At 29.2% G+C, this 16,993-nt stretch overlaps 1 protein-coding gene across 4 annotated transcripts in view; it reads right to left on the bottom strand.

Annotated features, from left to right (window-relative positions):
* LOC130669888 (ELKS/Rab6-interacting/CAST family member 1) overlaps positions 1-16,993 on the bottom strand; it is a 66,297-nt gene that overhangs the window by 28,771 nt on the left and 20,533 nt on the right. For all 4 annotated transcript variants that reach the window (XM_057473029.1, XM_057473030.1, XM_057473031.1 and 1 more), the window contains exons 3-4: positions 13,619-13,715; positions 12,325-12,380 (exon numbers count right to left, since the gene is read on the bottom strand). In XM_057473029.1, coding sequence (XP_057329012.1) covers positions 12,325-12,380; positions 13,619-13,715 — 153 coding nt within the window. The remainder of the gene's footprint in view (positions 1-12,324; positions 12,381-13,618; positions 13,716-16,993) is intronic.

Genomic DNA, 16,993 nt, shown 5'->3' on the forward strand with positions numbered 1-16,993 from the left:
GATACTTTGATAGAATGATTTAAAAATAACATTTTTTTAATGATTGCCGATTTAATGATAAGTGAAATTAAAAGCTATGATGCAATGAATGATTTGAAAACGATCTATTACACTAATTTAAATATTTATTTTTAGGACAGGTTTTATTGATAATTTTTGCCAAATTTTATAATTTGCAAGAATTTATTCATCAACGTTTTTTTTTTCACATAAATTTAAAATTATAATTTTGCCATATTTTTTTAAAATATAATTATTCGTTTTATCTTCACAATATTACTTTAAAATATTTAACACTTGATCATATTTTCAAAAATATTTTCATTTATTTATTTATTTATTTATTACTAATATGAAGTAAACTACCATTTACATCACTGTCAAACTTCCACGACCTCGGATAAAATTATTATATATATATTTATAATTTATTAGTTATTTATATCGTTATCAACAGAGTGAGGATCGAGGAGTAGAAATTTAGATTTCGATAACGAGTGACATTATTGACATTATTATTTTTATAATTATAACTTTTTAAATAGTACTGATATTAATCAATGCACCTCTCAGTTTATTTTATTTCATTTTCTGCCGAGCTAGTACTAGACTAGAGATATTTATAGCAAAGCAAATTTTAAAAAAAGAAAAAAAAAAGAAACAGGACAAGAGGCCGAAAAATACGAGACGCGAATTCGGCTACAAATTTTCTATAAAAACTCGATTACTAAAAAAAAATTTCCAATTTCATTATTAATATCACGTAACTATTAAATCGTATTGATATTTATATATCAGTTCTTAATAATAACTTTTTTGTAGTTATGTAGAAAGAAATTTTTTGAAATATATATAGATATATATCTGGACAATTAACATTTTTAGACATCTCAAGGGGTCAACAGTTTCTAAGGCCTAAATTTTTTATTTTTTCATTAAAGCTAATTAATTTTTTTTAGGTACGTACATTAAGGATTCGGCGTCTACACAGCCAAGTAAACTTTCTTATTTTTCACGATCTCCATTTAAAGCTTACCATTTGTTTAAAAATTGTCTCTAAATAGTTTTCCAAATTTATATTTTCAAATAGATATATATATCATGTAAGCCTTTGTAGATTTAAATATATTTTATTTATATATCTCTGGAGGATACGTTGGATCAAAAAATATTCTACGGAAGAAAAATGGAGACAAGAAACGTAAAATTTTTACTGTGCGGTCGACCAAATTTGAAACAGGAGCCGCCAAAAAATCATCGCTGTACTATAATTATTATTGTGACCCTCTAAAATTTTTTATTCCCCACTATGATTTCTAATTTAGACAAATAATTTTCATTACAAAACCGGGCTTTTGGCCGAGCAGTCTAATGCGCATGACTTTAGATCGGACTTCAATCGGCCAGGCGCTGGGTTCGAACTTCAGTGAGTGCAAATTCAAATTTAAAAAAAAAGCGCCGAAATCATAAATATCCAACTGTCCCCAGGTTCGTCACTCAACAGTTAAATAGTCGCTGATGACCCTGACAGACAATTTTAAACATATCATATTTTTGTAGTGCAGCATAATAAATTTCTGGCGGCTCAATTTCCTATTTCGTCTGATCGACAGCATAATAGAAATTCGTACATTTCTTGAGTTCATTTTTCTTCGTATATCGTCTCGGCATTTGCTCATATTAAATAGATAACTATAGGATATATATTTTGTTTATATTTAAAATATAAAAAAATAAATGATAGACGGGAAGGATATTTTAGTTGTAGGTACAGTAGTGATTACTTAAAAGGATTAAGAATATATAATATGTAGATATTTTTTTTTCGAACACGGGTGGTTGTAATTAATATTTAGTTGCCATAAAAACATTCTAGCAACATGATAATTGGCTTATTTTAAGTCTAATGGGTCTTAAACCCACCAAGACACGTAAACGCCTGAATATTTGGCATTTGAATAAATGCACTTAATTAAATATACTTTCGGCTTCATTAAATATTTATATAATAAGTATAGATATAAATAAATAAATAATGTCGCTTACAGTCCCACCCTACAAACGGAAGTTAAATATATGGGGGATTGAATAATCATTTTTTAAAATCTTTACACAAAAGTCTCGAATAAAAAAAAGGAACGGGATTATCAATGATAAAACTTGACATTATTAATATGTATATAGCAGTATTGAGCTTAATATCAGTTTAAAATATTATTAATAATAATTAAAAAAAACAGCTCTCGAAAAATCCGCCACCGATTCCCTCACCTCCCCTTGAATAGACAACAAAGATTCATCACAGCCAAAGTAGTCTTCTGCATCCAAATTTAGATGACGTCGTTCTTTTCGATGCGCACGTTGTTGATGAAGAAACTTACTTGGCGTTTGAAGTTGAGGTCGTGCTTGTTGAAGGTGTGGGCGTGCAAAGCCAAGGCGCCAGCGGCGGCTGGTTCTATTTGCTTCAGATGTTGATGAATACTTTGCTGATGTTGATGATGCTGCTGCTGCTGCTGCTGGTGTTGTTGTTGGTTTGGATACTGATGATGATGATGGTGGTAGTGATGCTGCTGAGGATGGTGCCGATCAGCATAAGGATTGACGACCCCAGTTGAAAGACCAGACGATATTCCCGTGAGACATGATGATGGACCTGTCGAAGCGGCAATTGAATTGGTTAGTGTAGAAGTTGGAGTTTGGGCTTTTGGCACGAGGGATGTCACTGCGGAGGGTCCACAAGTGAGGACGGCTGACTGGAGGCTCTCGAGTGCGTTGGGTAATGAGAGTGAATGCCCCTTGGCAGTGGTTTCGACGATACCTGATCCGCCGCTGAGCCCCGGTGTATTAGATCTAAACCCGCTGGTTCCACTTGGAACTGCCGTTGCTTTGAGCAGCTGTTCCCTCAATTTACCGCCACATTCACGGATCCTTTGCAACTCAGCTTCCAGCAGGCTGACTTCCTTCTCAAGTGTTTGAATTCGGGCGTCTTTAGTTTCTAATATAGCAGTTAGTGTACTGCTGCCCGGAACACCACCAGGTACTGCGACACTGCCACCTAAATGTGTTGCCGTGCTGCTCAATATCCCGCTATCGCCGTAGAAGCCACTGATGATCCCACTTCCGGCAACTGGTGCCCCAGATGATGCTGTCGAGGCGTAAGCGAGCTCCAACTGGGTCTGGAGGCTCTTCAGCGTCTCGTTCGTCGCTTTGAGCTCCTTATAAACAAGCAATATCAGACGTTACTTGTGCTTGTCCTCACATATTATCATCATTATTATTATTATCATAATAAATATTTTAAAAAATTTATTTTATTATTCTTTATATCTTGGATTTTCGTGTTTGGTTGGTGATGATGGTGGTGGTGATAGTGGTGCTGTGAGGAGATATCAAATCGACACGTGGCTAGAGATTCAAATTATGATAACTTTAAATTATACATTATATCGTTAATCAACTCTGGTTAAAATTATAATATCTATTATATGATCTAGCCTCGGTCGATTATTAACCGCCTCTCAGAGGAAGCGGTACTCTCATAGTCCCGGTTGACGAAAGAATAGCGACGTTCCCGTCGAACTTCAAGCTGTCGATCCATTATTTCTTCTCTTGTTATTACATTTAAATAATAATATACTTTGCTTCACTATATATTTTATAAATTATTCGGAAATTATTCACTTCCGGTTCACCACTAATTATTTTTGTGGATCCTCAGTCAGGTACAGTTTTTTTATTTTACAACCACACTAAATTTAATTTCGATTTTCCGAACGATCGTATTTAGGTTATAAACTTTTTTTTATCTTTTCAATCCATAATTTATAATATGTTTATATTTATTGATACTGTAATCCTCTTGATGATTTATATCGACGCCGGGCGACGCCGCAGTTCTTTCGCCCACCGCGACGTACGGCCGACATTTTGTCCATTTATGCATTCACCGTCATAATTTTAATTGTTTTTTTTTTCAAACATCATTCACTATAATCACTTTCGTAGAAAATAACGAAAGCAGTAATTTATATATTTTTTTCACAGTGACAATACAGCTACGGGAATCCCCGCGTCTGCGTGTCAAAGAATTGTCCGGTGGCGCTGCTATGGACAAGATCTCATACTACAGAGTTTTATGTTCAAAAATTTATAACTACATTTGTTCAGTTAATTAACGGTAGTTATAAATTTTTATCTATGTGCTAATATGTGTAATGAATGTATAGAACACAATACACAATACAAATAATATATAATTTAATTTTTTTTATAAGAATATATTATTTTTTGTATTTCATGTTTTGAAATGAGTCTGAAAATATGAATTTTCAAAAATGATTTTCGATGTTATTTATTTGTTTTACGAAATAAGCGCGCAATTAGTATGTAATTCAAATGGTGTACGTGTAGACAACAAGAATTTTAAAAAATAATGATTTTTTAAAAGAAATATAATTGAAAAGATTGAAAATAAAATTTTTCTTAACAATGACGAATAGAAGGAACGATAAATTGTTGGATAGTTAAAATTCTATGTTAAGCAAATGTTTATGATATAAAGGTTGTATACATTCAGTGATAAGTATATATTTTTAATTGTGAAATGAATTGGTGCATAAGGATTTTAAACATTCCGTTTTATTTTTTGTATTGTCAGTGTTTGTAAATATTTTTAAGTTTAAGTAAATAAACAGGTGGACTGAAGTGTGGATTTCAAAAGATGAAATCGAGCCGAGAATCATGCGTGCATATTTATACATCATTTATTATTAATTATACACTGTAAAAAATCATGTACCTGAAGATCGGAACGTTTTCCACGGATCGAGATCAAAAATCAAAATGGAAAGTGAAAAATCTACTGGATCTAGGTTTATGAAATTCGCATAGGTGCTGGTATGTCAGCCAAAAAATAGCCACCCCCAATTAATCCTTTAGGCAGTCAAATTACTTAAATTTTTTTGATTTTCGTTTCGATCTTCAGGTACACAAAAAATCGGCAGTGAATTCGGAGTGATTATGGATTTTATTTAAATTTGAATTCACTCTGTCTGCATGCGGAGTAAATAAGGAGTTTTTTTTTTCAAAGGAGTTTTTTCGAAGTGAGTTGAATTTCATTTGAATTCACATTCACTTCAATTTGGAGTTTCAAAATTATAATAAACTCCTCTTCGGAGTGAATTTTACTCCGAGGGATTCAAATAAATAAATCATCTGCTCCGGATTTAATCCGCGTTCACTCCGAAAATTTTTTCCAGTGTAATAGTAATAAATATAATTTTGTATTATGAAAGGTAAAAATAATTTTGAATATAATTATAAATAAAATCTATTTGTTGAAAATTTTACACTCAACTTCACGCGTGTTAATTAACTATGCGATGAAAATCACGCGATTTACGGCTCGGCTTCTTTTTGCCTTTACATTTATATATATATACGTGCCATTATATAGATTGTTCTGTAAATATCGCCGAACACACTGGTATAAATACACAAATAATATAATATAAAATGATTTGTATACCTCTTACTTTTTTATTTCTTTTTCACTGAATTTAAAATATGTGACTATTGTGAACTAATGAATAGTGAATGATTTTGTAAAATTTATATAAACACAAAGTGTATTTTCAATAATGGATGTATGTGTAAATTATAGATTACAGAATCGTATGATATTCACCGTTAATTTAGTTGATAAAAAAGATACAGTGCCGGTTTGTTATTTTTTTTTTTTTTTTTAATAAAAGACAAACAGTTTGAAATTTTAATTATTTCGTAGATTTTATCCTAATGATTTTTAATTTGCGATTTTTGCACGTGAATTCTGTTTATCAAATTTGAAAAGTTTTTTAATAAAAAATTTGTCATTAATGTTATTTTTTTTTTTATACAAAAAAGTATTTTTGGAAAACCGAAATTATGAAATATTTAGAATGTTAATATTAAAAAAAAATTTATAAGCTCCGATAGATAACAGATGTTGATGCACTGTAAAAAATTTTGAGTCCGCGGTGGTGTGAATGATTCGGTGTTAAAATTTTCAACACTGCCGGTGTGAAAGTTACACGACGCGGTGTTAATTTTTGAACCGTATGAATTAAAACGTTTACGTCATCATTGGTGTAAATGTATGTACAAATAATCTAAATAAATAATAATTATGATATAGGGTAAGAGCACCAGTACCCAGCCCCAAACCAGTAGCCAGCTACCTCATATTAAATTATATCTATATATATTTTGAGCCAATGTTAAAGTATATGACCGGCTGGTTACTGGTTAGGGGCTGGGTACTGGTGCTCTTACCCTACTAGTGCTGCAGCCTATATATTATTTGATAATTTTGAACGACAGATTATATTATTGGACAAAATTTGAGGTAATTACACCGAATGTTGTAAAAGAATAAATTCACACCGTGTTAGAATTACATCGCTAGATGTTTCACACCAAAAAAATTTCACACCGTGAATTCACACCGAGCAGAGCTTGTAGTCTTCGAGACCATTTTCACACCAAAACTTTTTTACAGTGTAGTGTTTATATTGTAATGTTATAGTTTTTATATTGTTTAATTGTTTTCCTATATGTTAATAACGTTTTTCTGAGCAATGTCTTGAAGAATTTTGAGTATCGATGAGTGTACCTGCTTGGTCCTTCGTCGTTTTGGTCTGCCGCGTGCTTCGATGGCCAATAATTTTTTGAGTTTGTCCTAGAGATGCGAGACGGATATTTGTTGTTGTGGTTGTTGTTGTTGATTTTGATGATAAAGATGACACGATGAAGAAGATGGCATTGCGTAAGATATACATATTTTGTTTGTTTCAATAATATTTTAATTTAGGAGAGATGAGAGTGACGGTAGGGGAATAAATATGCGAGCATGAATCCTCAATAGTTCGTTTTAAAAAGGTTTCTTATCTAATATGTTTTTATTTTAAATAAAATAAATTTCCTACACATTCAAAGCAAGTCATTCCACGCATTATTGGTCAGCATTTCATTAATTTTTATTTTATCGCTTTCAATTTTCAGTTTTTCAATTTTTTTTATATTTACTTTACATACTGAAATATTTTATCGTAAAAAAAAAAGTTTTTTTTCGAAATTGGCTTTTTTGGCAGAAAGTGAAAAATTATATATAAAAATTGACATTTAAATTATATAAATCAAAGATAATAAGCAAGATAGCAATGAAAAGCTGTTTTTTAGATGGAATTGACACTCTTTGCTGCGTTATATAGAAAAAGTTTTTCAAAAAATAATTATGACACAAATGTAAAAATAAAAATTTCAAAAAACGTTTAATTCAAATTTCATGCTAATGCTAGTACTAATTAAACTTTTACCGTTGCTATTCTAGTATTTACATATTTTTTTTTTTTATACAGTATCAGAAAAAAACAAATTAAATATTAAAATTTATCTCTAATCAAGATTTAATTGTACGGCTAATTTTATTCCACTTAATGTACAAATTTTAAATATTATTTTACACAGAATAAATATTTGAAAATTTATTTACAGTTTTCAAATTAAAAACAAGTAATAAAAAAATATTAAAAAAAAAAAATTATTATTATATAAAGTAAGCAACTGATTCAGGTTCGGAATTAAAATATTTTGGACAAGTATTCAATTAATTTCCATGTAATTAAATGAAAATAAAAATTTAATTAAGGAAAATATTTTTGACAAGTGATATTTCAAATTTAAAATCATTAGCATAAAATTATTTGCTGTCACCATTTTTTAAAAAATGAAAATAAAATATTTATGAAAAAAAAAGAATTGATGAAAAAAATTAATTATTTTGTGTTCCAATGTAGTAAAATAAAAAGTCTAGTAGACAAAATGGAAAATGAAATGAAACCGTATATCCCTTGAGTAAAACTACCGTGACCCAATTGATCCCCAAGGAGTAACAATGACGTTGAACAATACTCGCACAACTTGAATCTATCTTCTTACAAACTAAAATAATATTAAATCTTAGCTTATATAGTTGGCGAGTTTGCTCTTTTGCATGCAACGAGTGAGTTACAATCGTCACGTTCAACATTATTACAAAGAGGCTAAGTTTAACACCAAAGTATAACACCATGGTGCCGTAAAAACAGATTAATTAATTGTGTACGTTTAAGAAAACGTTTTTAAATTATTGCCGTCACTTACAGTGTCACAATAAATTTACTAAAATATAATATTATTTCGTATTTAGTTTAATTAACACAAGCAGCAAAGAGAGTAATAGGGAAAAAATAATAAATAAATGTCGGTGTAAAAAAAATTTTATCATTTCTTCCTGAAGTATTTTTATTTATCAACATTCATCTCATGAGACTTTATAAACTTTAATCTGAATTTTTGATGAGTTAAAAAAAAAATTATAACTCTTAAGGTTTGAAAAATTATTATTAAATTAATTAAGATATAATTATTACACTGTAAAAAATTTTCGGAGTAAACGCGGATTAAATTCGGAGTAAATGTGGAGCGGATGACTATTTCTTTAATATTCTTGAAGTGAAATTCACTTCGAATGGAAGTTTATTTTAATATTGAAACTCCGGTTCAGAGTAAAATTCACTCCTAAAGAGAGTTTATTTTAATGTTAAAACTCCGAATCGGAGTGAATCCCGTGTAAAAAAAAATTTGTTCCAAAAAGATTCCAAAAAGGTTCCGTGGAACTTCTAAACATGATACAGATTAGATCTTCGAATGGAACTTTTTTGGAATTTTATATAGACATTTGAAAAAAGTTCCAGAATTACCACTTTTGACTTTTTTATGGACTAAAGAAGGCATTCTAAAACATTCCAAAATCACTTCTTTTGCATTTTTTGTACAATAAAGACGTTCCAGAAACATGCCAAAATAGTTAGAAAATCACTACTATTGAATTTTTTATAGAACAAAAAAACACGTTCATAAAAAATTCCAAAAAAGTTCCAAGAACGTTCTTTTTTGACTCTAAATTTGCTCATAAAAAATTTTTTTTACCATCAAAATTACTAACGTCCCAAAAAAGTTCCATTCGAAGTTCTAATCTGTCTCATGTTTAGAAGTTCCACATGCGGAACTTTTTTGAAATCTTTTTGGAACGAAGTTTTTTTACACGGGTATTTACTCCGTTTGCGAGATAATTTTTTTTTCAAACTCCAGAACTCCGAGTGAATTCGGACTTAAGTAAAATCCGAACTCACTCCCGATGTTTTACAGTATATATAATTTGTTACAGGTAAATAAGTACAAATATATGAAAAATAAATTTTTGAAGCATTCATCGAAAATTACGATTGAAGTTCATGTCGTTCTTAAAAGATGACTAGAAGAAGATAAAAATACCTCAGGACTCAGTCATGAAATTTTTCTCGCATGAGTATATTTTTTGAATGAGGATTTTTAATTGATAATAACTGATATAGGAAATGAAATTTATGCGTAGATGAGTTTGATGGTTTTTGAAGAGAAAATTTTTTTTTTCAATGAAAGTTGATTTAATGGTGAATATTTTTTTCTACATACTTTAATCATGTTTAAACGTTAATAAATCAATAACATCAAATTTAATGTAAATAATTTGTTCATATCTAGACTTCCTACATATATTAATGTGTGAATATTGAATCATCAAATTCAATGATTTAATTAGTATTTGTTTAAACATGAATAAATCCATTTGCATATACATATATATACTTATATATTATATATATATATGAGTGATTAGCACGTGACGAGAGCGAGTGTAATAGACGTATGCAAATAACTAAACGCAATCTTCGAACTCTCTTCTCTCTATTTATTTAATATTTAAAATTAAAAATATATAAATATATATTAATTAAATAATGAAAAAAAATTATTTATTTAATTGTTCGTTGAATGGCTTCTAGACACACATATAGAGAAACCTCCACCTAGATCCTAGGATCTTTAACGAGCACATACACATTAATGCAACGAATAAATAAAAATTAAAGACATTAATTATAATAATATTTTAATGAAAATGCATAACTCGGATTTGAAATTATTTTTTTTATTGAAAATAACTGCAACTCAAAAAGTTTTTATTTCAAAAGCATTTAATATCTATTAACTTTTTTTTTTTTTTCGTTTTTCATAAAAAAATTCCAGCGTACAATATGTTTCATACTGTACAAATATACTGTACTACATATGTCAAAAGGTAAAATTTTTCAAATCCGAATTTAATATTAAATTGTGAATAAGGATAAAAAGTGTTGTGAATTGGCGGAGGATTGACGCAAGTTTTAAAGCACATATACCGCCGCTAAAATGAGTCATAACGTGCGAACATATTCGAGTGCTCGTGAGGCGTATGTTTGTATACCATATATATTCATATATATATGGTATTTATAAAATGTATATGTATAAAGATAAAATGGAAGCAAGGAAAATAAGAAATATTGCAATGGTTATATTTATATATATACAGTCCAAGCTCGTTATAAGCAATCATTCGAAGAGTTGAAGGGAAAAATTTTTGATTCGCGTGTATGGGTGGTTCGTTATAAGCAACGATTGAAATAACGTAATAGACTATACCGATGATTTCACTGAAAAAAATCATGATACTGAATTTGGCCGACGTCTAATAATTTTTGGATTTTTTTTAAGCCAGAAATTATAAAAAAAAAAAATATTTAAAAAAATTGCACTTATAGTCTTTTAAATTTTCTACATGTGCATATTTTTAGTTTTTTTTTTTCTTCAAATTTAATTGTTAAAAAAAAATGATCCAGAAGTTAGCAGACACTTAGTAATTTGTGGATTTTTTTTTTATAAAATCAATTACAAAAAATCAAAAACTAAAAATATGTACATGTAAAAAATTTAAAAAACGACAAGTGCAATTTTTTAAATATTTTTTTTTATAATTTTTGTTTAAAAAAAAATCAAAAAATTATTAGACGTCGGCTAACTTTAGTATCATTAAAAAAAAACCCATAAATTTTTAATTGTTTGTTAACTTCAGGATCGTAAGAAATCGGGAGTGAATTCGGAGTAATTATGGATTTTATTTCAATTCGAATTCACCCGCCACTCGGAGTTTTGGAGTTTCAAAAAAAATTACTCTGCATACGGAGTTAATAGGGAGTTTTTTTTCAGAGGAGTGATTTCGGAGTGATCTGGATTTTATTTGAATCCGCATTTACTCCGAGTCGGACTTTTAACATTAAAATAAACTTCCTTTAGAAGTTAATTTCACTCTGAACCAGAGTTTCAATATTAAAACTCCCCTTCGGAGTGAATTTTACTCCAAGGGGATTAAATAAATACACAGTCATCCGGTCCGCATTTACTCCGTAAATTTTTTACAGTGTATGCAAAATGAATTTAACTTAATAAATTTGTATCGCGGATGCTGCTTATAACGAACGTCGAGACATGAAATTGAAACGCCGAAGGACTGGAAGAGCTTCAAAGTCTTAACGAAAAGCTTGATAAGGGAAGTTGCTTATAAAGAGCTTAGACTGTATATATATATATATATAAATCAGATTATTTATAATGAAAGAAAGAGAGAAGAAAAGAAAGAGTGATTAAATTCCTTGTCAAGTGCATAAAGAAATTGTTTTCAAGAGTAATGATCATTACATAAATAAATATGCATAATGCTGTAAATAAAAGTGATTAACATATAATTAAACAGAAGTAAGAGCCAGTACTCATATGAAATAAAGTAATTAAATAAATAAATATAATAATAAGTATAATAAAAAATTGAAAGGTTATTTATATAATAAAATGTATGCAGAATTAAGGACAAAAATGTTTGAAATGTAATTGAGATATTTAAATATTTTTGTGCCTTTTTTGCGTAAACGTGTTTTTACCTCTTGAGCTTTGGACTGTCATCGGGGATCTCTAGACTGTTTATTAATGCAAAAAAATTGCTAATGGTTTTTTTTATGTGAATGATGCGTCCTAATCTCCATAACTATCTCAGTACTTGTTATTTAAATATTAAGTGTTATTTTTTTGTTAATGTTATTATTTTTTAAATTACCAAAAAATTATCATAATGTATATCTGGGATAGTTAGATGAAGCGAATGCATAGCGCAACAAAATAACTACGTGCAAGCTTACTAAGTATACATAAATATGCGTCCCGGTGTAAAATACAAAAATGTATTTTTTTTTTTACGTGACATGTTAATTTTTTTACGTTTGTTTTAATAGTTATGATATATTATAATTAAAATAGTTTTAGTTAAAATTATATATTACGATTTGGGTGAATATTTATTTAATACTACTAGGATAGAAAATTTTTAAGGACCTGCTTCTGGGCCATGGACTGCATCTGCTGGAACATGATCCGCTCCTCCTCTTTTCCTGAAACACGACAAAGTAACGAGAAGCTCGCGAGATTGTTTCGAAACCTGACTAATTATTATGGGTGGACTTTTTAATTTAAAAATGTTATTGTTAAAAATGTGACTGACATATTAATAAGTTTTTTTTTTAACTGATATTTTAATTTTTTCTTGTTTTTATTTTTCAGTTATTTATTTATCTGCGAGTAACTGTAGGTGACATTAAAAATATTTAAATATGTATATGTTTTTTTAATACGCAATGCGAATAAAAATATATTAGAATTTATCTCTTGGGTAAAAAAAATGAAATTCATATTTTGACGTTATGAAGGGAAGTCACAAGGATTCAGATGAATTTACTTCAATGATCCGCAATATTGAGATGTAAAACCTTCCTCTAGAATATTGAGTACTATGAAAAGCATTTTTATGAGTTTCTGATCTCTATTTTTTTTTATGTACAGTGCGAGAAAAAATTTATATATAAATATAAAATAATAAATATGAATTTTCATAACTTTTTTAGTTAGGAGTAGACTTGTAAGGCAGAAAAATTGTCAGTCAATTGACCAGCGAAAAATTGACCACCGGTAATTTTTTAAATTAAACGAACGTTCTCCCGCGAATTTGATTTTGTCCAAAAAATTGACCGTAAAATTTTTATGAATTTTTCGAATTAACCAATTAGTTATGTTGAGTGATACGACTTACAGTTTACTTACAACCACGAGTGCTTGTACATTTAATATTGTCTAGGAAAATATTAAATAAAATTTTGACGTCAATTGATAAGCAATAAGTCAATTTGTCGTGATCTGACTGAACATAAAATTGACGGTCATTTCTTATCACGTAAGAAGTAAAACGTGCTCGGAATTTAACGAAAAAAATTATGTCTTAGTTGTCTCCATTTTCTTATTTTTATATTTTATCTCGACCATTTAAAAACGCACGATATTTTATTTTCTCCCATTTGTTTTACATCTACTTTACATATTTCATCCGCGACCCGATTTTATATTTATATGGTTTTTTCTTTGATGATACTGCGGTAAAAATGAGGATAAAAAATTTTGTCTCTATTTATATGTCAATGTGTCGTAGAAATCTTTTTTTATAAATTTTTTTTTAATGTTTATTTTTAAATAAGTAAAAAAAATTCATTATTTATAATGCGCTTTTTTTTTGTTTAAAAAAAAATTATTTCTAAAAATCTATTGATAAAAATATATAAAATAAAATTTAATCTCTCACCCATCCCCTTGTTTTGGAGCATCTCCAGGAGCTTTTTGATGCTCTCATCACGAGCTTGTAGTGTTTGCTTCTGAGTTTCTATTCTCAGTTCGAGCTCCTGGAATAAAAACAATTTTAATTATTTAATTTGAATAATAATTACCCGGGTCAAAAATAAAACTTGATTTAGACTTGGTTTACCAAGTCGAAATTTGGAGATGTTTTTCACAAGACAAACTCGACTTTTTTTACGGAGGTATGAAATATATTAAGTTTTCGCCTTGGTTTAAACTTAACTGGCTTACTTAGTCACGATTTAAGACGAAAAAGTTTAAATCAAGTCGAAATTGACTTGGTTTAGACTTATTCGACTTAAAATGTAAGGCGAAAAAGTCTAAATCAAGTCAAAACTGAATTGATTTAGACTTATTCGACTTAAATTATAAAGCGAAAAAGTCAAAACTAAGGTGAAATAATTTTGATATATTAAGGCGAAAGTAAGGCGAATAAATGACTTTTTTTCGACTTGGTTTAGCAAGTCAAAAGTAATGTGAATGACTATCGTGCTTAAAGTTAAGACGAATAAGTTGAAACTAAGATGAAAAAAGTTCAAAAAGTTGAAAAAATTAAATTTAAGTCGAAAAAGTCGAGATCTTATCAAAAAATCGTCGGCAAATCGATAACTTCCAAAGAAAATAAGGCGAAGCGAGCCTGAATCAAGTTTTATTTTTGACCCGGGTATCTTTAATCATATGTTTTATTAATCAGATCAAATCATGTACAGTATCTCCATCGGAATAAAAAATAATTAGTCATTAGCACGCGATATGCATACGTGTAATTAAAATAAACAGTGAGAAAAATAAATTAATATGTATGCGGTGCGTAATAATAAAGTTGAATAAATTTTGTTTTTATAAAGTGTTCAAGATGGTAACATCAGCAACGCTTGTCAACTCCAATACTCCAACACCCATTTCTAACGAATTTATGACGCCTCTTTAACGACGGAAATGCAATTAAGCTAGAAATAGATTCTCCACGGTGGATCTCACCCCCGTCTACGGGGGGTAAACGATAAATTTCAGACTATGAATTTTCACAATATTAAAGAATGCTTTTAAATATTGTTTTGAAAATTCAATTTTGTAATTATTAACCTAATTTATAAGTTTATCAGCAACGTGATATTTAAATTCAATAACTAATTTTTTTTCGAATCTGACCATGAGAAAAATGGACAAGAATAAGAGCGTGTATGTTTATATGAAAAGTGGCCCGTAGATTTACTCCTGTTAGAAATCACTCTACACAATAAAGATGTTTTTTGTTCCTTATGATGTCCGCTAGGAGAAAAAACTCGAAAAAATCCAAGAATATTTTTTTTTCGAATTCCGAATCGGCAATTGCGGACCATGGGCTTTATCTACATATTTTTGTAAAAAGTGGCCCGTAACTTTTTTTCTATTGGAAATAATCCCACATAACATAAACGTTTTTTGTTCTTTATGATATCCTCCAAAAGGAGAAACCCCAAAAAGTCCTAAGAAAAATTTTATTTTGACTTACGAACCATATGAAGATAGATGGGGATGATATTGTCTATGTATTTGTGTGAAAAGTAGCCCGTAACTTTTTATCTATTGGGAATAATTCCACACAATATAAACGTTTTTTGTAACTTATGGTGTCCTTTAGTAGAAGACACCCCAAAAAGTTCCAAGAAAAATTTTTTTTTTTGAACCCCTGGCATAGGGCGATGGAGGCGGATGAAGCTGGCCACATATTTTCATCAAAAGTAGTCCGTAACTTTGCTTCTGTTATCAATAACTGTCACAATATGAATATTTTTTGTTTCTTATAGTGTACTCTGGTAGAAAAAACTATAAAAAGTCCCATGAAGAATTTTTTTTTTAACTCATCACAATGCGCTGAATAGGGGAGGATGCTTCTGTCTGTATTTTCATGAACAGTGACCGGTATATTTACTCCTGTTAGGAATAACTCTACATAATACAAACATTTTTTGTTCCTTGCAATGTCCTCTATATTATATAAACATATATTTTACCTTCAACATAATTATTATGGTTTTCTTATTTTTATATTTGTCAAGTTAACAATCAAATATTTTTATTTTAACAATTTAAAATATTTATATAGACAAAGATGACCAGCTAACCCTCGCAGATATTTTAAAACCGTTATCGTAATAGATTTCCGAGTGACCAAAAAAATATAAAAAAATTACCCTTCTTCTAATCGTAGGATTTACTAAACAAATTTATTGTGCTTTAGGTCCAATTAGTTTTTCTAAAAGACAAATAGCCATATAGTTAAAATTTTTTTTGGTAATAAATCGTTAATCTCTACCATTTGACTTTATCGATCTCTTAATAAAATATATTTTCTTGTTAGAGTTTATTCATTAAAAAAATACGATTTTTCAAATTATTCTAAGATGAAACGCTCCTGTATATTTTTAAAAAAAGCAGTCGAGTTCCTTTTAAAAAATAATTATTTTTTGACTTTTTACTTTCATTCATTACAAAACCAATTGGAAACAGGGGTCTGAATCTTTTAGAGTCTTAGTAATTCAATAGTACCTACATATCCGGAAAATATGATTAAAATACTCGCCAGAGGCGGACTCGCCAAACCTCTTTTCCTATGCCCTTTATTGCTTTTAAATTAAAATTATGTTGACAGATAACATTCAACTATTTTAATTATTTTTAAATGTAATTGAATTATTTCGCTGTAAATTATTTTTTTTCAATATTTTAGATGATTACTCGCCCGAGTCGAAATATTAGATGTAAGTTGAACATTCTTAACGTTTCAACCGTAAATTGAACGTTCTTAACGTTTTAAACGTAAAGTGAACGTTTTTAACGTTTTGAAAGACGAATAAGTTGAAACTAAGATGAAAAAAGTTCAAAAAGTTGAAAAAAATTAAATTTAAGTCGAAAAAGTCGAGATCTTATCAAAAAATCGTCGGCAAATCGATAACTTCAAAAGAAAATAAGGCGAAGCGAGCCTGAATCAAGTTTTATTTTTGACCCGGGTCGTGTTAAATTTTGGTGGTGTAAATTTATAAATTTTACACCATCAAACATCTAAATGTGTAATTTATGACAATTTTGCGTTAAGAAAAATGATCATAAAAATATTTAAATGTTCAAAATACTGTTTAATATCTAAATAAAATTTTCAATATCATTTGTTGCTCATTAATCAAAATTATAACGAGTAACACGGAATGGTGTGAACAAAAAGTAGATTACACCGTGTTTTTACACCGAGGATTTTTCACACCTTTATTTTACACTACGCGGCCGTATAAAGTTCTCGAGGGCCATTTTTACACAAAAATTTTTTACAGTGAAACCTGGA

Source organism: Microplitis mediator, chromosome 6, assembly GCF_029852145.1.
Source record: "Microplitis mediator isolate UGA2020A chromosome 6, iyMicMedi2.1, whole genome shotgun sequence".
Lineage (NCBI taxonomy): Eukaryota > Metazoa > Arthropoda > Insecta > Hymenoptera > Braconidae > Microplitis > Microplitis mediator.